At 51.4% G+C, this 26058-nt stretch overlaps 1 protein-coding gene across 1 annotated transcript; it reads right to left on the bottom strand.

Moving 5' to 3' along the window:
- Positions 1-18492: 18492 nt before the first annotated feature.
- SRXN1 (sulfiredoxin 1) lies at positions 18493-24470 on the bottom strand. The gene is made up of 2 exons (XM_045529540.1): positions 24082-24470; positions 18493-20593 (listed from the first exon to the last, which is right to left on the bottom strand). The coding sequence occupies exons 1-2, from the start codon at positions 24289-24291 to the stop codon at positions 20390-20392; spliced, it is 414 nt and encodes a 137-aa protein (XP_045385496.1). The 5' UTR covers positions 24292-24470; the 3' UTR covers positions 18493-20389.
- Between the last annotated feature and the right edge of the window lie 1588 nt (positions 24471-26058).

The following is a 26058-nucleotide window of genomic DNA, read 5'->3' on the forward strand; positions in this document are numbered from 1 at the left end:
GTATATTGAGGTATATAAATGATGGCCACCAATTCTTTGACGCTCCTCCCATTGAGAGGTGGGTCTATGTACCTGATCTCTGAATCTGGGCTGGCCTGTGACTGCTTTGACCAATGTCTATGGTGGAAGGGATGCTGTGTCAGTGTCCAGGCCCAGGCCTTAAGACTGGAAGCTTCTACTTCCCCTTTCTTGGAACAATCACTTGGGGAGAAGTTAGCTGCCATGAACGAAGTCCAACCACCCTGAGACTGCCATACAGTGAAGAAGCCCAGCTAACCATGGAGAGGAGTCCTGTAGATGAGATACTATGTGACAGAGAGAGTGCCCAGGAGCATTAAAGCTGCAGACATGAGTGAAGAAGCTGTCTTGCTCTGTTGCCCAGGCTGGAGTGCAGTGTTATGATCATAGCTCATAGCAGCCTCGAACTCCTGGGCTCAAGCAATCCTCCTGCCTCATCCTCCTAAGTAGCTGGGACTACAGGTGTGCACCACCATGCCTGGCTGGATAAGCCATCTTGAAAGGGAACCTCTAGCCCCAGCTGTCTCAGCTGATACCATATGAGCCACCCACAACATCATGAACAAAACAAAGTGGTTGTTTTCAGTCTATAGGTCAAGGGTAGTTTATTACGGTACAAAAGATAACCAGATTACATATATGCTGTGATTCAGCAATTGCACTCCTGCATACTGGCTATATGTCCAACAATATTCTCATTACAGCCCATAGAGGACATGGCCATGTTGTTGTGACAGCAGGGATTTCAAGGCCACCCAGGTGCCCATAAGTGGGGTGGTAGAGAGGACCACACGGTGGATGCAGGGAGCTGTAGCCAGCAATTAGAAACCATAGATCAAGCCATGTATACAATTGTATCATATTCCACAACAAGACTTTACACACCACAAAACACACATAGAATGGGTCCACAGAGGTGCAGAAAATGTGAAGAGGAAATGGGACAAAGGAGAATAACTAGAAAGAGACAAAACAGAGGAGGGTGTGCAAGGGTCAATGCTGATAATCTTCCATGGGCTGAGGTTTTTATAAACCCAACCCTCTACATTTGAAGTGTAAAAGATTATAAAGGCAAACAAAATAAATGTCTGCAAATAGGGGCTTGGTTAAATACATTATAGCACATCCACGTGATGGAATACAATAAAGCCATAAAAATGATTGGGGGAGCTTGCTGTGTCCCGGCATAGAAGGATCTCCAAAGTATGTTGATAAGGGATGGAAAAGATGTAGAAGAATGTGTATAATAGGCTTCCATTTGGGGGAGATGAAAGTGTATGTATTTGTATATGTGTCTATAAACAAGGGGTGTATCTGTGGAAGGATATCCAAGGAATCTTAATACAAATGGGTGCTTTGGGGGGAAAGAGCCAGATGTCAGGGGACAGGAGTGGATGGCACATTTAGAAGAACAGGCATCTCAGAGGAGGAATCACCACTAACATCAGAACCCCCCCCCCTCTAGGCCAGGCCCATGCCAGGTGCTGGGGCTCAGAGGGGACAGGGAGCCTACCCTGCTTACGAGATGCTCAGGGTCCTGATTCTGCCCCACCCAAGATGTGACCTCAGCCAACAAGCTGGTTGGACACTGCCCACACCTCTGCCCACCCCTCTGCCCACCTCGGCTGCCACCCTTGCCTTCACCCACCACTCACTGTCACTCTCTCCTTCCTTCCACCTGGAACACTGCCCCAACTCCCCAACTCCTCCTGTCATTAAACACACAAACAAATATAGAGAAAAACAGGATAAAACCCTGTGTGCTCACCACCCAGTTGAAGAAATAAAAATTTTTTAAATATCATGAAGGTGTAGCGGTTTTAGATGTGTCCACAAATTCTTTGACTCTCCTCCCTTCAAAGAGTAGAGTCCAGTTCTCCTCACCTTTGAGTGTGGGCTGGGCTTGGTGACTCACATCTAGTGAAGAAAATGTGGTGGAAGGAAGGTTTGAGGCCAGGTCATAAAAAGTTTGCAGCTTCTGCCTAGATGTCTGTTTGTCTGTCTGTCTCTCAGTGCTCACTTTTGAAATCCAGCCACCATGTTGTGATAGAACCCAGGCCGAATGGACAGGCCCATGTGGAGGGGAACTTACTCCCTCCTCCCTCCTCCCGGTCCCTTACCAACAACCAGCACCAATCTGCCAGCCACGCAAATGAGCCCCCTCTGGCTTGGCAGTAAATTCTCCGGCTGACCCTCCCTCCCAGCTCCCACCCCAGTTGACATCTGAATGCAACCTCTTTGAGGACCAGAACCACTTGGCTAAACTGCTCCCAAATTCCTGGCCCTCAAAAACTGTGAGATATAATGACTATCATTGCTTTAGGGCAGTATGTTTTGGGGTGATTTGTTACGCAGGAGAGAGAGCCAATACAGAAGGCCCTGGTACCCCTTCCCCATAACAGTCCTCCTTTCCACCTCAAAGAAACCACTCTCCTGATTATTTATTATTCCCATGAATGTTTTACCTTTTACTATATATTACAAATCCTTGCACAATACATGGAACTATGTTTCATTCTTAAAAATGTATAGAAATGCCCAGTGTGTAATACATGCATGTTATGTGGATTATATGTGTCCTGTCTCACACGTTGTGCACGGGAGACCATCTGTGTTGAGGATGCCCCTCCTTTGCCGTGCCGGCCCCGCTGCAATACGTGCACGCACCACAATGTGTCATCGCAAAGTCCATGTTGAACTTTTGGGTCGTTTCTGGTTTTTCCCACAACAGTGTTGGTAGCATCCAGTCGCCCTCGCCCCCTCTTCACATGGCAACCTCTTGTCCTTGGAGGTCTCAGCTCTCATGTCACACTCCTGCGTCCCCAGCTAATGGGCTGTCTGTCCTCACATGCCCCCCAAGCTGGTCTCTGTTGGTATTCCCTCATTGTTCCCTCCAGCACCTGCTCTGTGTGGTCAGCACTCAGTCATCTGGTCCTTTCTGCAGCGAGAGGGGAAGGCCAGGAGAACAGGAGGGGCAGTGGGTTTTCGTCCCAGTCCTTCCCACACCTGGCCCACACCTGGCACATGCCTGGCATGCAGCCCTCAATCAAAATCATTGCATTGGGAATGGCTGAGAACAGCTTCCTCACTTTGGGCCTTGGTTTTCCCATCCGCCCAGTGGAAACTTTAGATCCATCTTGGGGGACTTTAGTTCAGCTGCTGGGAGCTGCCTTAGATTTTATTTGGAAAGAATAGCCACTGTTTATGTAACAGGCCTGTTCTAAGCTGGCACATGCATCTTCTCATTTCAGCCACTCATCAATCCTCGGAAATAGGCACTGTTACTGTCGTCTCTTTACAGAGGGGTAAACTGAGGCAAAGAGAGGTTAAGCCACTTGTCACAGGACTAGCAAGTGGGGCAGCTGGGATTTGAACCAGAGGAGACTATCCAGAGCTCACTGTCTAACCCTGGGGCCACCCTGCCTCAGTGGCTCCCACAGCCCTGGGAGGCAGAGGAGGCGGAAGGTGAAGGACAAGTGTGAAGAGGAAGCTACAGGCAAGACTGGCAGCTGCTGTGCCGAAGGCCTCAGCCAGCCAGGGCATTCTGGTGTCCCCAATCGCGAGGCTCTGCCACTTTTCCACTCCTCTGTCTCCAAAGTCCTGATGGTTTTAAGACATCCCACCTCCCCACATTCAGCTCCCCTGCCCCAGCCCGAGACTCTAGGGGGTCCACTGTGTGTCAGTGGCCTGTAGCCCTCCCCCGTAGGGAGGCATCTCCTTCCAGAAGGGATCTGGAGATTGAACACAGAAGTTGAGGTCTGGAGTCACAGCCCAGCTGCAGCGACGGGACAGGAGGCTCTTTCCAAACCAGCACCTTGCATTTTCCCAGAAACAATGGAGGAGGAAAATACGATGAATTCAGGGGGGCATCTGTCTCTCTGGGCTCCCGGGGCCTGGAGTGGGTCGAGGAGCTGGGATATGTGCTCGTATCTTCTTAGCCCTGGGGGTTCAGGGCCAGGATGGGCAGGCCTCTGGGTATGGCTGGCACCTGCTTCCTGGCAGGCAGCATCCACAGGGACCGGGAGGGGTCCCTGGGATCTTGGGATTCTGATGCTCTCTCAGATAACTTCTGAGCCTATCGTCCCAGCTGTCTTCCATCTCTTCCTCCCTTTCATTGATTCATTTATTTCCCAACTGGTGCCAGGCACCGAACCTGCCTTTCATTCATTCGACAAATCCTTCTTGAGGGCCTGTGGTGTGCCGGGCACTGTTCTAGGCACTGGGGACACAGAATAGACAAAACTGACACAAATCCTGACACTTATGGAATGAGCATTCCATCTGTGGAAACAGACAAATAAGAAAGATAAATAAATAAATAAAAATAAGAAGAAGAAGAAAGAAAAGAAGAAGAAAAATTAAGCAGAGAAGGGAGTATCAGCTTTTGGGCAGGGTGACCCAGAGAAGGGTCACCAAGAAGCTGACGATTGAGGAGAGATTTGAAGGAAGAGCGTTCCAGGTGAGGGGAATGGCCAGTGCAAAGGCCCTGAGGTGCGAGAGGTGCCCGGTGTGATCGGGGCACGGCAAGGAGGCAGATGTGGCAGTGAGAGGGAGAAAGTGCAGGAGCAGATTCTGGAGAGCTGGGAGGTCACAGAAAAGGGGCCTGAATCTAATCTGGCATTCCCCCCCCCCCATGGCTCTTACTCACTGGGAGTTTTGGGAGGAGGAGTGACACAATCAGAATTGGCATTGGAGACAATCCCTCTGGCTGCTGAGTGGAGGGAATGTGGCAGGGCAGGAGTGGAAGCAGAGACCAGTAGGGCAGATGTGGCCTCAATCCCGGTAGGAAACAAAGGAGCCTTGGACAGTGGCGGTGGGAAGTGGCTGGATCCTGGATGTAGTGATATTTTGTAGGTAGAGCCAACACGATTTGCTGATAGATCTAATGTTGGGATGACCTGGAGGCTTTAGGCCTGACTGAAGGGAACGAAGCCTTGTGTTGGGGCAGGGGGGCTGGCGTGGGGCAGGTTTTGGACAGTGGCAGGTTGGTCCGGGGTGTGGTTGGGCATCCTAATGGGGATGTTGAGGCAGCAGGTCAAGGTAAGACCTGTACTGGAGACACACTTTAAACATCACTGGCATGAAACTAAAGCCACAAGACTGGATGAGAGTACTTTGCAGAAGGGAATGGAGAGGGCTGGGCACGGTGGCTCATGCCTGTAATCCTAGCACTCTGGGAGGCCGAGGTGGGAGGATGGCTCGAGGTCAGGAGTTCGAGACCAGCCTGAGCAAGAGTGAGACCCCGTCTCTACTAAAAATAGAAAGAAATGATCTGGACAGTTAAAAATATATATAGAAAAAAATTAGCCGGGCATGGTGGCGCATGCCTGTAGTCCCAGCTACTCGGGAGGCTGAGGCAGGAGGATCGCTTGAGCCCAGGAGTTTGAGGTTGCTGTGAGCTAGGCTGATGCCACGGCACTCTAGCTAGGGCAACAGAGTGAGATTCTGTCTCAAAAAAAAAAAAAAACCAAAAACCAAAAAACAAAAAAAAACCAGGAAGGGAATGGAGAGAAAAGAGGCTAAGTGTAAAAAAGTAAGCACTTTCTACAGGATACAAGGATATCTAAGCACATCGGCTATTTGAGATTTATTAAATAGATACTTATACTATTCTAAGTGTTTTTCAAATAATAACTCATTTAACCTTCATATCTGTCCTGTGATATAGAGACTATCATCATTATTATCAGTCTTTTATGGAGATTAAGAAACTGAGGCACAGAGAGGTTAAGTAACTTGCCCAAGTTCACACAGCTAGTAAGATATGGACACAGCTTTAAATCTGGGTGGTACAATTCCGAATCCTTTTGCTTCACTGTCGTCATGTGCTGCCTTCACTGTTGTGTATCAGTTCTATACAAGCGGGTGCCCGTGGTGGCTGGGGGTAGGGGGCAAAGGAGATTGAGGGGAAAACTAAAATAAAATGGTGCGTGTGATGTCAATGAGCTATGACTGGAGAAACAGAATTAACCCAGTTCTCTGCACCTGATACAAAAATGAAAAAGAAAGAGGAAGAGGAAGAAGAAAGAAATCTTAGCTGGGCTCTCCAGGGCATGATTATAACAAGCCCCTGGCCCCTGAGGCCCCTCCCTGGCTGGGTCTGCTGCTTCTCCAGGCTCATTCCTGACCCTCCCCACAGTGCCCCAGTCACCCCCGGCCACACTCTGTCTCAAACCCACTTGATCCTAACTCAGAGTCTTTGCTGGTGTTGTTTCCTCTGTCAAAAGCACCCTTTCCTTCTTTCACTATCTCAGGAACTCCTACACATCCGTAAAAACCCAGCCTAAAGTTTCTTTCCTCCTTTTCCAGCCTTCCACTCCTCTGGGTTCCCACAGCACATCCCTTTTCTGGTTGGCTCAGCTCAACTGCTGGTCTCCCCTGGTGGCCCATGAGCTCCTGGGAGCAGGGACTGGGTCTGGCTCATCCCTGTAGTCCCCATGGTGAACCCAGAGCCTGGCATGTGGTGGGTGCTCCACAAGGGCAGGGGTCACGCCCCTTTCACCCAGCTTCGTAGCTACAGCATTCGGCTGACAGTGGGTGCTCGATATACATGGTTGGGAAGATGAATGAATGTGGGGGTGAAAGGATGAATAATGACACAAAATCTATTTCCCAATAGCAGCACAATCTCAGTGCTGAGAAAACAATTCACAGCTCTGGATTCATATTGTAGAATTTTGATCCTAGATGCTTTGTTCTTTGAGCTATAGGATATTGCTGAAGAGGAGTCCTTGGGCATCACTTCTTCCAGCTGTGTGACCTTAAGCAAGTTTCTCAACCACTCTGTGCCTCAGTTCCTCATGGATGGTTGCGAGAATGAAATTTGATCATGTGTGCCAAGCGCTTAGCCTAGGACCTGAACATCACACATGCTTATGTGCCTATGCTGGTGACCTATATCTATACCTAACTTTTTCTTTGGAAATGATGTTGGACTTACAGAAAGGTCTCAACGATAGTACAAAGAATTCCTGCATACCCTTCAACCCGATTCCTTAAATATTAACATTTTATTATCCTTGCTTTATCATTCTCCCTCTGCATACATTTTTGTCTAAACTGTCAGAAGTTGCAGATATGACAGCTCTTTACTTCTAAATTAATTATTCCACATATATTTTCTAAAAACAAGAACTTCTATAAAATCACAGTACAGATACAAAATCAAGACATTAACATTGATATAATACTACTGTCTATCCTATAGACTTGTTGAAATTTTCCCAATTGTTCCACTATTGTCCTTTGCAGCAAATAAACAAAAAAATTTGTTTTTTCCCCCCGATCCAGTATCCAATGCAGGATACACATTATATTTAACTTTTATGTTTCTTTAGTCTCCTTCATTTGGAAGAGTTCCTTAGTTTTTCATTCACTTTTATGCTGATAGCTCTTGAAGAGTTTAGGCCGGTAGTTCGGTAGACTGTCCCTCTGTTAGGATTTTTCTGTTATTTCTTTATGATTAGATTCAGATCAGGCACTTGTGGCAAGAACACCACGGAAGTGGCGCTGTGTCCTTCACAGAGCTTCCCATCAGGGGCGTATGACGTCAATTGGCCCCATTATTGGCGATGTTCACTCTGATCACTTGGTTAAGGTAGTATCTGACAGTTTTCACCACTGCAAAGTTACTGTTTTTTCTCTGCAATTAAATAGTATCTTGTGGGGAGATACATTGAGACAATGTAAATATCCTGTTTCTCTTTATACTTCCTGCCCACATACTTCCTAGCAGGATGATACATTTTGCATTAGATGTAACTATTATTCCACCAAGAACTAAAGAGCATGGACCCATATTCCAACAGTACAAAAGAACGAGGCAAGTCTCCCTCCCACCCGATCCCCAGCTCCATGGTCCTCTCCCCAAGCTGTCCCTAGTCCCAGCATTTCTTGTTTCCTTCCAGAAATGTCCTATGCGTGGACAAGTGAATGCATACATACATCCTCTTTTAGCCTTATATGCACGCAGAAGGTAGCTAAATATACACATTACTCTGTATCTTGCTTTATTTCACTTAATATTTTGGAGACTGTTTTATATTTGCACATAAAGAAGAACCTCTTGTTGATTTTAGAAACCTATGTCCACCTGAGGTGCAATCCCAGTGTAGTGTAATATCTTCACATTCACAAATAAGGAAACTGAGGCCCAGAGTGAGGAAGGGACAGGTCCCCAAAGTCAGAGGCAAAACAGACTTGGAAGCCAGCCCAGGAGCCCTGCACAAGGGAGGCGACAGGTCTTACCACTGGGGAACCAGGCCTTCCAAGGGTCTTTTTGACAAAATGCCAGACCTAGGCTCATGCCCCTGTTCTCAGCCTGGTTTCTCCCCACTTTCTACTCCCCCCCCCACTGGGATCCCCTTCCTAGCTCTTGTTAGGGACTCCCCTCCAGCTCCCTGCTGGGCTGGGCCTTGGGAGCACCATTGATCCTCTGACAGCCCAAGACAGATTGGCAGGGAGTGTGTATTCAGGTGCAGACTCGAGCACATGGAGGCCAGATGAGAGTGGGGTGGGGGGGCCGGGGGGGCCTGCCGGGGTGGGGGGAACCGAGGACCGAGGAGGGCAGGGATAGAGCATCACAGGCACCTGCCTCCTCTCTGTCTCCCACCAGTTTCCGCCCTTCCTGGGGCCTCTGTTCCTCCTGCCTCCTCTCTCCAGGCGCCGGCAGTCCAGAGGGACGGGACAGAGCTCGCCCCACATCCTCTCCTCTGTCCCTGGCCTGGGAGGCCTGGATGTAGCAGACAGCAGCTGGGATACTGAGTGCGCCTCGCTTGGCTTGGTCCCAGCTCGGCTCTCCTGTGAGACTTGGGCAGACGACAGCCCCTCTCGAGCCTGTCACCTCAGGGCAGCGAGGAGGGAACGAGCTGCACACAGCAACCAGCAGACAGTGAGGCGTGGCCAGTCAACGTCCCCGTGTCCCTTCATTGGCCTCTTAAAGCTCCCACTGGCAGGGCAAGGTGGCTCACACCTGTAATCCTAGCACTTTGGGAGGCTGAGGCAGGAAGACTGCTTGAGCACAGGAGTTTGAGGTTACGGTGAGCTGTGATGATGCCACTGCACTCTAGCCCAGGGTAACAGAGTGAGACACAGTCTCAAAAAAAAAAAAAAAAAAAAAAAAAAAACCAAACAGGCTAGGGAAGCTGAGACGGTGGCCCCCTCAGCTCTGCCTGTTGGAAGTTCTCCCTTCTCCTTCGCAGACATTCATCCCCTGTGGCTTCCCCAGGGCAGTGTGGACTCCAGGATGGAGGAGTCGACTCAGATGCCCCGTGACCTCAGAAAGGCCTTAGATGGCAGGGCATCTAGAGTGGATACCCAAGCACTGCGTGGTCTGCAAGAGGGACACAGGCTGGCTGGAACAGCATGGAAGCAGGCTCAGAGAGAGGGCTGCGGAGGGCCGGGGTGGGGATCGGTCAGGGAAGAGGGGCTCAGAGGGGGAGAGGTGAGCACAGAGGGTGAAACCCACAGGGACCTGTGAGTGGCTCAGAAAGAGGGCGGAGGTGCAGAGGGGGGGCTGGTGGAGCCTGGAGAGAGGGGACTCAGATGGGGGTGGTAGACTCAGAGAGGGGATGGGGACCCAGACAAGGGGATGAAGGCTGAGATGGGGACATGGGAACAGAGGGGAAGGTCAATCCGGGGAGAGGTGAGCACACACAGTCCTCTGCAGCCTGGGGAGGGGGAAGGCTGTGTGTGGAGGGTGGGGGGTGAGTGGCACCAGAACAAAGCCCCGAGGGGAGCAGCCTGGGCCCTGAAGCTCCTTCGCAGCTGACAGACCTCAAGCTAATTACCATTAATGAGCAGCTGGCCCCGGTTTCCTGGGATTTGCATTCACAGCGATAATCGGCACCACTGTGGATGGCAGCCAGTGCCAGCCTTCCAGGGGGTGGCGATTCAGGGAGCCGAGGTAAGATCGCTGGCTTCACATGGGGCTGGGGAAGGTGTTGTTTTGCCTCCCCTGCAGAGCAGGAGAGGGAGGAGGGACAATCTTGATGGGGGTGGGGTGCTGGCATTATTTGCCATCCTAGGCCTGGGCCAGGGGTGAGGGTCCTGGGAAGGGGACAGAGTTGTGGCCCTCATAGCCCTAGGACATCAGGCTGGGAGGGCCCTTAGATTGTGCAACAAGCTGCGCACTGCGGAGATGAGGGAATAGACCCTGGGGGCGACGTGCTGCTCAAGCTCACACAGCACAATGGCAACGTCTGTGCCAGACACTGTCCAAAGCACTTTACTGAATTTTCACCACCAACCCCATGAGGTGGCTACTATTATTGACCCCATTTTACAGGTGAGGAAACCAAGGCACAGGGCGGTCACACAGCCGAGGATCGCAGAGCTGGGATCTGAGCGCAGTCCTCCCGGTTGGTCCCCGCTGGCACAGTAGGGCTGCGGAGCTCTCAGACCCTGGTGATGGGGGCTGACAATGCCTCTCTCACCCTCATTCCCCTCTCTGCAGGGATGCCCGTATGTTTGGTGCCCCCGGCAGGGTTGGGAGGTGAGACTTAAGTATAAATAAATAAACAGGGAGCAGATGGTAGGGGAGGGTGTGCTGGGAGGGGCAGGCCCAAGGCCTCCCACTTCTTCTTGGGAAAACATTGCTGGGCCGGAGCAAATGGATTCCAGACTCAGGGCCTGAGAGCCCCCTCCCCAGGCCTGTTCTCCTGCCTGCTGGGACCTCGAACAGCCCTTGGGAGAAATGGTGGGCTGGGGTCTGGAGTTCTGCCCATCCCTCATTTCTCTCTCTTTCTCCTGTGTGGCCTTGAGCAAGTTACTTTACCTCTCTGTGCCTCCATTTCCCCATCTGTCAAATGAGGGGAAGGAGAATGAACTCTGCCAAGTTTCTGTTCCAGGGCCACCTCCTCTGGGAAGCCTTCCTTTGTTGCTCCGGGCAGAATTTATTACAGCAACAGCTTACAGTATCATGGAGGATATGGGTATTTGTGTCTTTCATTTCACAGCAATCCGCTCAACACATATTTGTGGTTGGCTATGTGCCCGGCACTATGCCACCATCAAGGCTGACATAGTTTCCAGCACATGGTTTTTCTCCGTAGCTCCAGAGCTGGCTCAGAGTAGCCAGCTACTAATAAACACTTGTCATGTGAGTGAATGAATGAGTGGGAGGATGAAAGGGGAGATGAGGAGCTGCCATGTTTCCCAAATGTGGAGCCTGCCTCACTGGGGTGGGGGTGGGGGCTGGATAAAAGATGACGTGAATGAACAGCAATGAGTTATTAAATAACAATGGATCCACAGTAAGAAAGTCGTTCCTTTTTCAGTATCTCCCAGCCCTCCTCGCAGGCCAAGGAGAAAGTGTCTGATGATGATGCCAGTAACATATTTCTGACACCTGTGATCTCTCTCCCTCTCCTTCCCTCCCTCCCTCCCTCCCTCTCTCTTTCTCTCTCTTCCTCCTCCCCACCCCCAACATGGAGAGGGCTCATCTTGGGCTCAGAGCCTCTGCAGACAACACTATTCAGCTAGAATTTGAGACTATTGTTTTGTTTCCATTGTATTCATTTTGGTCAGTTACCATTTATTTGTGTTTGGATATTGCTGGTGGGAGTTCGAAGCAGTTCCATCACATTGGAGAAATGTCTGGCACTTTCTGATGAAGAGCTTGTCTGGGACCAGGGTGGTGATGGGGGTTTGATTAAAAGGGGGCACAAGGGAACCTGTGGAGTGATGAAAATATTCTGTCCTTTGATTGTGGTGGGAGTTAAATGGCTTATGTACGTTTGTTGAAATGCATTGCATGGTAACACTTCAAATGGGAGCATTTTATTTTATGTAAATTATATCTCAAAGTTGATTTAAAAACACATGTTGAAGATATTATGTAAATAGAACAGACGCCATGCGGGTGTGGCCAAAGTCATGAAGGTTGTCAACCACATGGTAAGGTTTAGAGTCAGTAAATAAATGAATAGATAGGAGATGGAACGAATGAATGAATGAATGGGCAAATGAGCAAGTGAATGAATTATCTGTCCCATCTATGGTATAAATCCATTCTACACAGCCCCAATATATTAGGCAGTCCTGATCAAAAGTTATCCTATCTCAACTTACATAGCTGCTAGGATGGGGAACTCACTACCTTATGACATAGCGATTTCCATGTCTGAATGCTAGGAGTGTGCAAAAGACTTTTTCTCATATTAAATTGATCTTCCTGGAGAACCCCTGCCCTCTGGGGCTCCACAGACACATCTGCTTCCCTACCTGGGGACAGCTCAAATGTTGTCCCTTCCCAGTTGGCTCTTCTCTGGGCCCTTCACCCTGATGCTTAGCTGCTCTGCCCACTTGCAGAGAGCTTACATCCCAGTGAGACAGTAGGACAAAGACCAAGTACACAGGCAAATAAGCAAAACAAGTACATGCTATGAAGGAAACAACAGGGTGAGACTATTGGGAAGAACAGGCAGGGGTGGGGGGAGTGTGGAGAGGCAAGGGAAGCCTCTCTAAGAAGGTGATATTTGAACTGAGACCTGAAGAATGCAAAGGACCCTGAAGAATGAGAGAAACAGCATTCCAGGCAGGGGCAAGAGCAAGTGCAAAGGCCCTGAGGCCAGAAAGCAATGGGAACTGGCTGGAGTGGGATGAGCAGGCGAAGGACAGGTCCTTAAGGTGCTGACGGTGAGGAGCCTGGAATTGTTTTCTAAATTTGATCCTCAAACACTTTTAAGCAAGAGATGATATGATATGACATATTTTAGTAGACAATAAATATTTACTGAATTAAAACTGAAGGCCCTTCTATTAATAGCTCCAATAGTTCGGCACTTCCCAAAGTGATACTTACCGAGAGACTTCAGGACTCCCGGTCAGTCCTGTGTGACTGTGTGGGGATCGAATGAGTGGCCTCCAGAGAGGACCTGCCTGGGTGGAATCCTGGTTCTGCCTGATCCCTACTGTGTGGCTGTGGGCAAGTTCCTTGCCTCTCTGAGCCTCAGTTTTCTCATCTGCTAAGTGGGAGGGTCAAAATCATACCTACCTCATGGGGTTGTTGTGAGGATTAAATGACTTCATTTTTGGAGAACAGGCTCTAGGATACCATAGGTGCCCTCTGTTAAATATAATAAAAAAGGGTGAGGACACACAGAGAGCAAGTGATTAATCTTTTTTCAATCTCTTCCAGTCCTGATTCTGGCAAGGAGGGTCCAGCCTGGAGTGAGATAGTAAATATGTTTACACTGTTTATATTTACGGCTACATATATTTGTGCCACACGACATGGATTTTCCATTTAACCTGGCTATGCCTAGTTTCCTTAATTTGTTATTTACATAAAACTAAAGCAAATAGATTTAGAAATTCAAGAGCAATGGTCCCTGAAAGTGTTGGCAAGCCCTCCGTGGCCCAAACTGTGAAGGTGGCTCTTGATGGGACTTTCAGAGACATTTTTCTGACCTCAGCTCTTCGCTGTGCTTTTGGGGAACTGGAGGCCCCACTCTGTGTCCTGGGCTTGGCCAAGTCTCCCAGGGAATCTGTGGCAGAGCAGGATTCATTCCAGAGACTCCAGGACTCTGTCCGCACTCTGGCCTGCAGTCAAGGTTCTGGAAAGGATGGGTGGAGTCCCAAAGCTGGGAGTCACTGGGGTCCTCTCTTGTCCCCTAGATCCAGTCCCATCCACTAGTAAATCCTGGGGCTCCGTCTTCAAATTCCATCTGGATTTTGATCACTTCTTTCCATGCTGGTGCAGTTTGCCAACCCTCACTTGGGGCTCTGGTGACAGCAGCAGCGTCCCCTTCACGGCCTTCCTGTTCCCACTCCACTCAGCGGCTAGAGCCAGACCATGCACCTCCTCTGCTCAGAGCTTCACATGGCTCCCAGCTCACTGGGAGCAAAAGCCAAAGTCCTCCCCACCTAGGTGGCCCCTCCCAAGCTGACGGTGCTCACCTCTCCGATCTTGTCATCTGCCCATCCTGGGCCTTCCTTCTGCCCCTGCTGCTCCTTGGACACTCCAAGCAGGTCCCACCTCAGGGCTTTTGCACATGCCCTCTGCCTGGAACACGTTTCCCACTAATATCCACAGGGCTTCTTTCCTCTCTTTGTTCAGGTCAACGCCCCCTCCTCAGAGGGTCCGACTACCTTACCCAAACTAGTATTTCCTGGTTTGGCTCCTTCTCCCTGCCTTTCCCTCAGAGCACTTACCACGACCAGGTAGCACATGTCACATTCATACAGACTGTGTGTGCTGTTGCCCGTCTCCCTGAGTGCACTTCAAGGGACAGGGGTTTCCAATCTCTTTTGGACTCACATGGCCCCAGCGCCTGGAACACAGCTGATTTGTAAAAGGAACACCCAGGGAGGAGTGTGAAGGGTTGGGGACAGTCACTCCCAGCCCTGCCCAGCCCCCTCTGTGGCCCCTCTGGGCAGGGCTTTCCTCTCCGCCTGCCCCAGCCCCCACCCCTCCAGGCCAGGCTGGGGCAGCCAAGCTTGTCCCTCTGAGAGAGGTTTCCAGCTGCAGAGTAGACCCTCCTCCTCTTCCTGCACCCCCTATAGCCTGATAGGAGCCGCACCCTCTGCAGACAGTCCTCTACAGACAGAGGGTCTCAGGGGGACCCTGCTCACTGCCTCAGTGTCCTCATCTGGGACGAGGTAAGACTAATGAGAGTGAATGGCCAGTGAGAGGTTACTATGCTTGTCTCCGTCCACAGACAGGGAAACTGAGGCTCAGAGGTTGAATTTGCCTCCAGGACAGCTGCAGCTTCTGTTCCCTCCTCTGTAAAATGGGGATACCAAATCCTCCCTTCTAAGGTTACCTGGAAGATTCAATGAGTTAAATAAAGCCTTTAAACACTAAGTGGTGTCTGGCATATAGTAGGTGCTCAACAAATGTTGGCTACTATTGTTGTTCTGAGAGGTCAACTAACTTACCAAGGTCTCACAGCTAGTAAGTGGCTCAAACGAACTCAAACCCAGGTGTGTATGACTGTAAAGCGACTCCCCTCTCACAACCACAACATAATAATGATATTAATAACAAAAGCAACAACAGTAATACCACCACCCCCATTGATAGTATTTCACTCTGCAAACGGCATCTCTGAGGGTTAGAGCCTAAGGTTACCAGGTGGCAGCCCCTGCCCAGCACCCACGCCCCAAGTGCTGGCGCTGATCGCCCCCGGCCCTCTCCCTAGTCGGCAGGGACAGGTGGGCAGCCAGCAGAGCCCCCCGCTGGGGGCGCCCCCCAATCCTGTCGCCTGGGGGGCCGCCCAGGGAGCCCCTCGGAGGAGGCCAGTGCGGCCCTGGGGCTCTGGCAGGAGCCGCGGGGCCTGGAAGACATTACACGGCTGTCGGAGGGGGGCGTCAGGGGGGCGTCGCCCGCAGTTCCGGAGGGGGTCCCGGCGGCGGACGAGCCGGGCGAGGGGACGGCCCCGCCACAAAGCGCGCTTTGTTCTGCGCTCCCCCCGGGAGCTGGAACCAATGGATTGGCGGCAGCTGAGGTCATCTGTCAGGCAGAGCCGGGGGTCAGGCCCGGGGAAGGGGCCGCGAGGCAGGGCGGGGGTGCATGGAGGGGGCCGATTATAGGCGACTCGGCAGGTCGCTGTTCCGCTTCGGGCCTCAGTTTACCCGTCTGTCCAACCGGAAAGATCATTTCTGTCCTGAGAATCAAAGTATGGAAACCATGATGATGATGATGATGATGATAATGATGATGGTGGCGGCATTCTTGGAATGAGCAGCCCCTATTTCCGCTCTGTGGAAGTGCTAAAGCCAGGGGCTCGGGAGGAAACTGGAAGCAAATGTGGTTTGTAACCTACAGTAGGTGTGTGCATGGGAGGTGGGAATGGATGTCGCAGCCAAGGGGAGTCGGGGCCTCTCCTGGTTCCCTGCTTTGAGCCTGGCCTGCCTTTTCCCGGGCTGACAGGTGGAGCTGCCCAGACCCAAGTCCCGGAACCCACTGAGCCTGTCCCTGGTGCCCTCTGGTCCAGGATAGGGCAGGGCTGGAGCGACCCACATAGGTGTTTTTTCTGACTGGGGGTAGGTCAGGGTCTGAACACTTTCCTCTACCCCCAACAAAACTGGAGCCCATTCATTCATTCACATGCCCCATCTGCACGTGCCTCAGTGTTCCTATCCATGACAACTGGGCTTCAAAATTTTTGATACAGTGTCCCCTGGGGGAGGAGGCCATCAAGTACACAGAGCCCCAGAAATTGCCCAAAATATGTGTGTGTTACTGGGGAAAGGGCTCATGGCTTTCTTTGGTTCACAACCATGTTCATGAGCCTAAAAAAGATTCAGAAGCGCTGGTTGGAGTGCAGGGAAGGGAAATGGGCCCCCAAACTCTGCTGGAGGGTGTGGCACTTGGAATTGGCCGGTATCTTATAAGTGGGAAATGGGCATATGTCTGAGGCAGGCAGTTCCACTCCTAGATGTGCAGTGGAGGGCCCGCAGAGTGATGGTGGTGGGCGTTCACAGCAGCAAATAACTGCAGACCCCAAATGTCCATCAACAGGAATGTGACTAATAAATGGCTACGTTCATGCCCTGGAATACCACGCAGCAATGAAAAGCAGTGCTCCAGACCTACATGGAATTTATTCATTCAACAGATACCTATTGAACACCTAGTAAGTATCAGGCACTGTTCTTAGCACTGGACCTAGTGATAAACAAGACAGATGAAGTCCTGCCTCAAGAATCTACATTCCAGTGGGCAGGACACATGTGAACAGACACAGAGGATACTTTCAGACAGTGTGATAAATGCCATGAAGAAAATAAAACTGGATAAGGGGATAGAAGGATGGAGGAGGGGGCTGTCTTAGGCAGTATGGTTGGGGAAGGCCCCTTGGAAGAAGTGACATTTGAACAGAGACCAGAACACTAATGCGGTAGGTGGCTAGGGCACATTGCCAAGGGAGGAAAGCAATATGCAAAATAATGTCAAAACAAACAAACAAACAAAAAAACAATCTTTACTTAAACACACACATACTACTACCAAGTTAGATAAAGTTCTGGAAGGATATATGCCAGATGCACGAAGGTAATTGTCCCAAGAGGGCAAAGGGACAACCAGGGCTGCACTCACGGTGGGGTTCAGCTTGCCTCTAACACTTTAATATTTAATTATTTAACATTTTAATATCTTAATGTTTAAAAGGTAAATATATTCACAAATAACTTGTGAAATGAAAAAAAATTATAAAAATCTACTATGGTGAAGGGAGTTGGTTCCAGGGCATTGAGGGGCCTAATGGGTCCCTGTGTGCTGCCTTTCACCAGATCCAAGTTCCTGGGGGTAGGGGACACACTGGATCATGGGAGCCCAGAAGAGGCACATGGCTCTGCTAGGAGGGGCCTGGAAGCTTCTTGGAGGACGTGCCTTCTTTGCTGAGCCTGAGATTCTCTGTCCCAGTGCCCCCATGTAGACAGGGAGATGGGCCCCGTGAGGCTGTGATGTGTGCAAGGTCACACAGCAAGAGCAGATAAGCAGAACCTGAAACCCCAGACTCCCAGCCAGGTCTCCTTGTGCCTGAATCCCCAGCTGCCCGGGTTAGCTGACGGGCCTTTCTCAGCCAGGCCCTTCCCTCCTGCCCCCTCCTACCGCAGCAGGCCCGAGACCTAGCCCTGCCCCGGGGGCAGGAGAGTAGCACCACCTGCTGGCGGAAGAGGGAAACGCAGCGCTCTGACCCCATCCCGCGCGACGCGCAGGTGACACACCCTTCAAAACCCAGCTCCTCTTCCTTAGATGACTAGTCCCTCCAACTCCGCGTCTGTTCTGCAGCTCCTTCCCAGTGCCTGGCGCTGCCTGGTTGGCTCTTCTCTGCAAGCAGGAAAAGTTTCAGGAGGGGGCGACCACCAGCTTCCTCCAGGCCAGTGGGCCCAGCAGGTGTTTAGTCACAGCAGACAGTGGCGTCTCACAAAAGCACAGCTCACAAAGTGTGTCCTCAGCTTCCCTGAGCCTTGATACAAACCTTAGGGGTACACAGTCCAGTTGACAGCTTGGAAAAAGTCCCCAGGGGAGGGCAAGACTTGCCCAATGTCACACAATGAGTACACAAGCTGGTCCCAGAACACAGATCTCCTGGGGCCCAGCCTAAGGGGCCTTCCTCTCCACTGGGGGTGGGAGTGGGGGCGGTCACCTCATCTGAAACTGATGCAGTCTAAATAAGTAGTTCTCGGCTTCTGGTCCCTGAACAGCTGCATTGCCATCACCTGGGAACTTGCTAGAAAAGCAAAATCTCAGGCCTTGCTCCAGATCTACCGAATCAGAAACTCCGGGGGTGATGCCAGAAATCTGGGATTTAGCAACCAAGCTTGAGAACCCAAACCATCGGTCTAAAGCAACTGCACCCCTGCTTTTTTATTTAAACTTTTATTTTGGAATGATTTTAGATTTACAGGAAAGTTGCAGAGATAGTATAGAGGTCCTGTATATGCTTCACCCAGCCTACCCCAACGTCGCATCTTACATAACCGTGGTACAACTGTCAAAACAAAGAGAATGACATTGGTATATTATGTTTAACTGAAATCCAGACTTTATTCAGATTTCCGGTTTCCCCACTAATGTTGTTTTTGTTCCACGATCCAATCCAGGATACCACATCACATTTGGGACTATGTCCCTTTTCAGTTCTACTATTGGTCACCTCAGTCATCTTTCCCTGGGACAGAGAATCAGTGGGAAAGCTGCTGTCCTTGTTATCGAGCTGGGGAAACTGAGGCTTGAAAATGCCAAGTGACCAAGTTCCCTTGGAGGGCAGCGAGAACAAGGCCCGCCGCACTCTGTACCCTCCCTCTACCTCTCCCTTTTTCCCAGGACTCCTGGTTTTCAGAATCCTCTCTGGAATATTCCCCCAGCTTACCCCCATTCCGCCAAGGCAGAAAATGAGATACCTCCACTAGGGTGGGTCCAGCCCTTGCAGAGACCCAATTCCTGCCCTATCGCCTCTTCCCCTAGACCCTGAGTGCCAGGACAATGTCTCAGTGGCTTCAGACTGGGCAGAGTGAGGCCCTACGAGACAGAGGGGAAAATACTGTTATTTGCCCAACCAAAATTATTTGTGACAGATGAGAAATGGCCACAAGTTCTTCATGGCTCCTCCCATCAGCAGGTGTAAAGAGGTACAGTCTATTTCCATCCCTTGACTCTGGGCAGAGCCTTGTGATTTGCTTGTGACCAAAGAAGTGACACTGTCCCAGTGCCAGGCCCACAACTCCAGAAATCTTGCAGCTTCGACTCTCAGTCTTTTGTAACCCTGCAGCCATAACGTGAATGAGCCTGAGCTGGACTGCTAGAGAAGCCACACGGAAGAGAACCAAGTGACCCCAGTTTGCAGCCTGTCACCTGCCGGACAAATGAGTAAGGCTATCCTGGACCATCCAGGCCCAGCTGGGGTGGCAGCTGACTGTAGCCCAATGAAGGACCCCAGGGCAAGACCAGCAGAACTGCCCAGATGAGCCCAGCCCAAATTGCCAGCCCACAGAATCATGGGCAAATAAATGATTTGTTTTTAATGCCTATATTTTGGGATGGTTTTTTACACCACAAAGGCTACCTGATACACAACTCCTCATTTCTCTTTTGGTGATGGGATCCCGGTTTTATTTTAGGAGGCAGTGTGCCAGTCTCAGTAGATAGAACATGACTTGTCTACTCAACTGTGACAGTTCTGTTTGTCTTAGCTCTCTTTACAACTAGGGGTGGCAATGGCAGCTGGCTCAGGCCAAGGAGACCTCAGTGAAAGTGTGCAGGGGAAGACAGCAGGAAACAGTCCTCTGACAGAGGTTTTACTTTCTGATAGAAGTTGACAGGTCCAGCTAGCTTGGCCCTACCTCTTTCACTAGTCCTTTCTTCTTTGAACACAGACATGATTCCTGGAGATACAGCAGCCACCTCATGATCATGAAGTAACAAGCAATGAGGGCAAGACAAAAGAATTAGAGATGTGAACCCTACCTTTGCTCAGTTGTTGAACCAACACCATTAGCCACCTGTCTCCAGAATTCATGCCAGGTTGAAAAAACCAACCTGTTTAAGCCACTGCAACTGAGATTTTCCTTTTCTTGCAGCTGCAGATAGTCCATACAATAGGGTACAGAGAAACAAAAACGCAGAAGGATCCTTGTTCTTGGGAATTTGGAGCCAGCAGCACGTGGCTCTGCAAATCCTTTCTCATTTCATCCTCTCAATAATCCATCAAAGGTGAGGCCATGACCCTATTTTCACAGAGGTGGGAACTGGGGCCCCCACACTGTTCAGCATGAGTCCCAGGCCTTGCAGCTAGCCAAGGGGGGTGAGAGTCAGACCCTTTCCCCAGGTGCAAAAATTACCCTTCTGCATGTCCAGCCTGCTGGAGGCCAGGTGTGTCTTCTGGGCTCTTGGAGGTGGCAGCAGGTGCCAAGGAGGCTGCTACTGCAAGTCTGGCGTGGATGCCCCCAGGTACACCCTTAGGTCAGAGAGGGTGGACTGGACAAGCTTGGCAGGGATGGTCTCTCGCTGTAGCTGCTGGTAGGCCGCGTAGCGGTGGCAGCCCCCAAAGGAGTAGAAGTAGTCACCACCCTGGGCCCCTTTGATCCAGAGGACATCAATGGGGGGCACGCTGTCTGGGTCCTCCTGGAAAGAGGGGGCACAGAGTAAGTGGGCGTGGTACAATGCTTGACAGCTGGCAAAGCAGACTTTGTCAGCCTGCGTTGGGCTCACGGGTGCTCACACTGGAAACATTGTGAAATAGCCAGGAATTCTGTGAGCTGGTTGACATCACCTTGGTAGCTTGAAGGTCAGCCATGGAGAGAGTATTTACACCAGGGAAATGGGCAAATGGTACAAATCAGGGATTCCCGCCCGCCCTCCCCCAGAGACCAGGTTGTTAACCATTTCTCAACACACCACATGCACACGGTACATCTGGCCCTGTTCCACACTCTGAGAAAAAGGTACAACCAGAATGAGACAGATACAGCCCCTGCCTTCATAGGGCTTCAGTCTAGTGGGGCAGATGGAACAAAGAAGTGAATATTAGAGTGATAAATGCTATGAAGACAATAAGACAGGTGGCATGACAGGGATTGGGGTCCACAAGGCCACTCTGAGGTGACACAGAAGCAGAGTACTTGGGAAGATAGAGAAGCAGAATACATTAAGGGCCCAACTGCCTGGGTTCAAATTCCAGTTCTGCTATTTAGCAGCTATGTGACCTTAGGCAATTAACTTCTTTGTGCCTCAGTTGCCCCATATATTAAATGGGAATGAAGATAATAGACACACCTCATGCTACAATATACATATATGTATATTAAATGAGTTACTATATGTAAAGCGTTTCAAACAATGCTTGGCACATGCAAAGCGCTCAATAATGTACGCTATGTATTACCTGAGGGAACAGCAGATGCAAAGGGCCTGAGGCCAGTACAAGTTCACTGTGTTGGAGGCACAGCAAGGAGGCCAGTGTGACCAGAGTGGACTGAAGGGCCAAGCAGAAAGATCAGAGGGCAGCAGGAGCCAGGTGATGTGGGGCTGTTTCTAAGAGCAGTGGGTAGGCTCTGAATTGTTTTAAATCGGCAGGGGTGGTGTGATCTGATGCACATTCTAGAAAGTTGTCACTGTTGAAAACAGGCTTCATGGGGTGACAAGGGCACAGCAGGCAAGACAGAGGCGAGGTCTCTGCAGGTGTTCAGTGAAGATGCTGGCCTGGATGATGGTGTGGCGGGGACAGGGAGAAGTAGACAGGTTTGGGACACGTTTAGGGGGCAGATCCGAGGGGTATTGTGGAGTGGTGGATGTGAGGGCAAGAGAGAGAGGAGAATCTACAGCGATTTCCTGTTAGGGGCCCAAGCAGCCAGGGGGAGAGTGGGTCATCCTCTAAGTAGGGAAAGCCAGAGGCAGGATGGGGTAGGGGGTAGAGCACGCTGGGGAGACCCCATTAAGTGTGAGCTGCCTAAAGGCCTCCTACCCCTGGCCCCGGTCCTCTCTCATGCTGCTTGGATGGAGTCATTGATCCATAAATTCCACAAATGATTTCTAAGAAGTAGGGCCAGAGCTCTAGAACCTGACAAACCTGAATCTGAATCTCAGCTCCTTTACAGAGCAGCTAGGGGACGCTGAACGAGTGGCCTCACTGCTCTGAACATTGTCCTTCATCTGTAAAATGGGCATGAGCCTTCCTATGGGGCTGTTTTGGAAGAGTGAGCGAGCTCACGCATGGGAGGCATTGCTGGGGCACCAGCGAGGGGCAGCTGTGTCAGGCAGGCCTCGGGCTGGGTGCTGGGGGCACGACGGTGGGTGGGTAGAATAGTGGCTCCCAAAGATGTCCATGTCTTAATCCTTGGAGCCTGTGAATATGTCACCTTACATGGTAGAAGGGACTTTGCAGACAGAATTAAGGTAAGGATCTTGAGATGGGAAGATTATCCTGGGTTATCCAGATGGGTTGACTGTAATCACCGGGGTCCTTAAAAGTGGAAGAGAGAGGCAGAAGAGGCGGTCAGAGTGATGCAATGTGAGAAGGAGTTGACCTGCCGTTGCTGGCTTTGCAGATGGAGGAAGAGGCCAAGAGTGTGGGTGGCTTCTAGAAACCAGGAAAGGCAAGGAAACAGATTCTCCCCTAGAGCATCCAGAAAACAACACAGCCCTGCTGACACCTTGATTTTAGCCATGAAGAGCCATTTTGGGCCTCTGAACCATAGAACTGTAAAATAGTAAGTGGGTGCTGTTTTAAGCCACTGTGTTTGTGATAATTTATTACAGTGGCCAATGAAAACTAATGCAGATGGTAAGTAAGCAAAGCAGATCCGGTTCTTGTCCTCACAGAGCACATGGTTCTAGCACAGAAGACAGGTGTCTAAACAGGCCACTAAAATCCAGTGGGATCAGAGCTATGCTGGTGAGCACATGGGTGGCTGTGAGGCCACAGGAGCCCCCGACCCAGTAGGGGTGGTCGGGGAAGATGCTGACACTGAGACAGGAAGATGGAGAAGTTAGAAACAATGAGGAAGAGATGGGAGAGTTTCCTGACAGGAGAAAGAGCCTGTGCAAAGGCCCAGTGGTGGGAGAGAGCATGCATCGCTAGGTCCCTTCCCCTACAAACAGCCGGGCACTGTGCTAGCATTGAGGCCAAGATGTGACAAAGTTCCTGCTCTTGTGGAGTTCACATGGGGCGGGACAGATGGACAATAAAACACAAATAAACCATATGATTTCTCGTGGATGTAAGTGCTACACAGAGGAACGCCTCAGGCTAAGGGGAGAGCTACCACGGCCAGGGACCCATTAGCAAGGTGGTCAGGGAGGCCGAGCCCTGCACCTGGCAGGGGAGCAGGCCCTGTGGACATCTGGGGAAGTGGCTCCAGACAGTGAGGACAGGAGTGCAAATCCCAGGGCTGAAAGATACCTGGGCTGTCCAGGGGTTGCTGGGGCTTAGGGATCTAATGTGCTCACCTTTCAGGGGAAGGGGACACAATGCCATATAGGCCTAGCCTGACACACATGTTCCTGCAGCAGCCCCCTCCTCAGGTTCCTGCCAGGATCACTCGGGCATTCCTGGACACCCTCCCTCAGTGATGGGGCTGACCCCTGTCCTCACCCACTTCCTGTTCAGACAAGGCCCTCCCAGCAGACGTGACGTGGCCAGTCCCATTGCCACTGTCACAGCCATAAGCGACTGCAGTTTACCTCTGGAGAGAGTGATAACCATGCAGCTGGGCGCTGCAGCCTGGCTGCCTAGATGTGAATTCCGGCTGTGCCACTTTCTGAGTGCGTGACCTTGGACAAGTTGCTAAAAATGCTCTGGTGCCTCAGTTTCTCGTCGGAAAAGAGAGACAGTATTTACCTCGCAGCGTAGGCATCGAACGCTAAGGGGCTTAAAACAGCTCCTGGGCCACTGCAAGCGCTGCGATTTAGCGATCATTACTTAAATTATGTCGCCCGATCCAGTCCTTGCTGACCTGATGTAACAGGGGCCCAGAGAGCCCCAGCCACTTGCTCAAGGTCACACAGCAAAGGCCGAACTCCGGCAGAGGCCGGAACCAGTCTGTCTGGCGTCCACCGCGACCGCCCTCCTCCCGATCCCTCCCTCCAGCTGGCCGGCCTCCCTAGGGCCTCACCCGGATCGTGTCCACGAGGCTCTGCACCTTGGCGGGGTCCAGCACAGACGGCAGCGGCCGGATGAGCACGCTCAGCGGCACGTTGTGCACCGCGGCGATGCAGCCCGAGTGGATGCTGCTGTTGTGCGCGCCGCCGCTGGGTCCGGGACCCTCGGGCGCCCCCGGGCCAGCGCCCGCCCTGCCCAGCGCTCCTCCCGCGCGCAGCCCCATCGCGCCACCGCCGCCGCCGCCGCGGCGGGACGTACCGCCTCCCCCGGCTTTAACTCGGGCCGGGCCGTGCCATTCCGCGCCGCCGGGCGGGGGGTCCGGACCCGAGCGGCGCGCGTTTCTCCCCCAGCCCCGCGGTGGTCCGGCCCCAGCCGGGCGGTCCCCAGCCGGACACCCGTCGTGCTCGCTGGGCGTGGCCTGACCGGCGCGGGGCTCCCGCTCTCCGCCTGGGGGCGCCCCGCTGCCTCCCCTCCGCCGCGCCGCGGCCGGGGAGTGGAAGCGCCCGGGCGGGCTGACTCAGGGTGAGTTTGCAGGTCGGGGCGCGGGAGGGGCGCGGGTGACGCACGGTCTGGGTGACTCAGGCCCGCGGAGGCGGGGGACGCGGGGGACGGCGGCCGGACCTGCCTAGCAAGGATGAGTCTGCAAAGCTGCGCTTGGCTGCCGTGTTCCTCGGAGCCCTGGGGATGACAGCCACAGGGGTGATAGTACCCACAACGTAATAATACTCTCAATACTACGAGTCTGCTGCTGCGTCAGGCTCTGATCTAACACTTTGCACTTAGAGTAACTATTTAAACCTCAAAACAACCCTGCAAGGTGGGTATGATTATTATTCCCATTTTACAGAAGAGGAGCCTGAGACACAAAGAGGTGTAAGTGATTTCCCCAAGGTCGTGGAGTAGTAAATGGCTGAATCAGGGATCAAAGTCAGTCTGGCTCCAGAGTTCGCTCTCTACCCCGCTGCTGGCTTCCTGGGTTCCGCAACAGTGACTGTCACAAAGAGCCTTCTGGAATCGTGCTGACCGCGTGGACACAGCCCTAAAGTTCCACACTGTCTCATTGTTTCATTGCCGCATCACTAGGAAGTAGGTGTGGTTATCAAACCACTTATCCAAGGTGGGTCGGCTGAAAATGAAAGTCAGGTCATCAGAGTCCAAAGCCTGGGGCCACTTAAGCCCCAACTCCAAGCAGGGAGGTGGACAGCCAGACTCTGTTCATGTCTGGTTGGTTATTTTCTCTCTCACCCTGGTTGGCACATGCATGGGCAATGCATACTCACCCTGTCAGCCGGAGAAAACCAAAGTGGGGGCCTACATGGCCTTCAGCCAGTTACTGACACTTTCGAACCCTGTCTGTAAAATGAGGTCGTGCTGCCCATCACTCAAAGTTGTGTGATTGAGAGGATGCATGTAAGTGCTCTGTGAATTGCGTAACATCCCATTTTGCTGTTGAAGATCATTCATTTTGGGTTTAGCCTCTCACAAAGCCTTAGAACCCTTAGGCCACTGTAAATTTGACTTGGGCCTTTCCCTTTCTCTTCTGCAGTTCCAAAGTATCATCCCTGTGAGCAACTGAATCTGACTTTGTTTCAGGAAGTAGATCTGACACACATACTCCGGCCCCAGAACTATTGAGAATTAGACAATTTCACCAAGAGGAAAGTTGTCCCTTCCAGGACTACTTCCTCATTATAGGAAGTAAGGATGGCAGAATAACAGTTTTTGGAGTCGAAAAATGGAGATTTGACCTGACTCTCTCAACGCGGTTTGCACGGTGAGGCCCCACACCTGGTATCAAATTCTATATGTTAAGATACCTATGGCCCAATTCAAAATGGCTTTAACATTAAGAGGATTTTTCTCATATAATAAGATGTTTGGAGGTAGGTGTATGCAAAGTTGGTAAAGAGGCAGTTAAACAATGTCATCAAAGATCCATGTCTGTTCATCTTTTTGTGCCATCATCCCCAGCATTCTGGCCTTTATCCTC

This window comes from Lemur catta, chromosome 17, assembly GCF_020740605.2.
Source record: "Lemur catta isolate mLemCat1 chromosome 17, mLemCat1.pri, whole genome shotgun sequence".
Lineage (NCBI taxonomy): Eukaryota > Metazoa > Chordata > Mammalia > Primates > Lemuridae > Lemur > Lemur catta.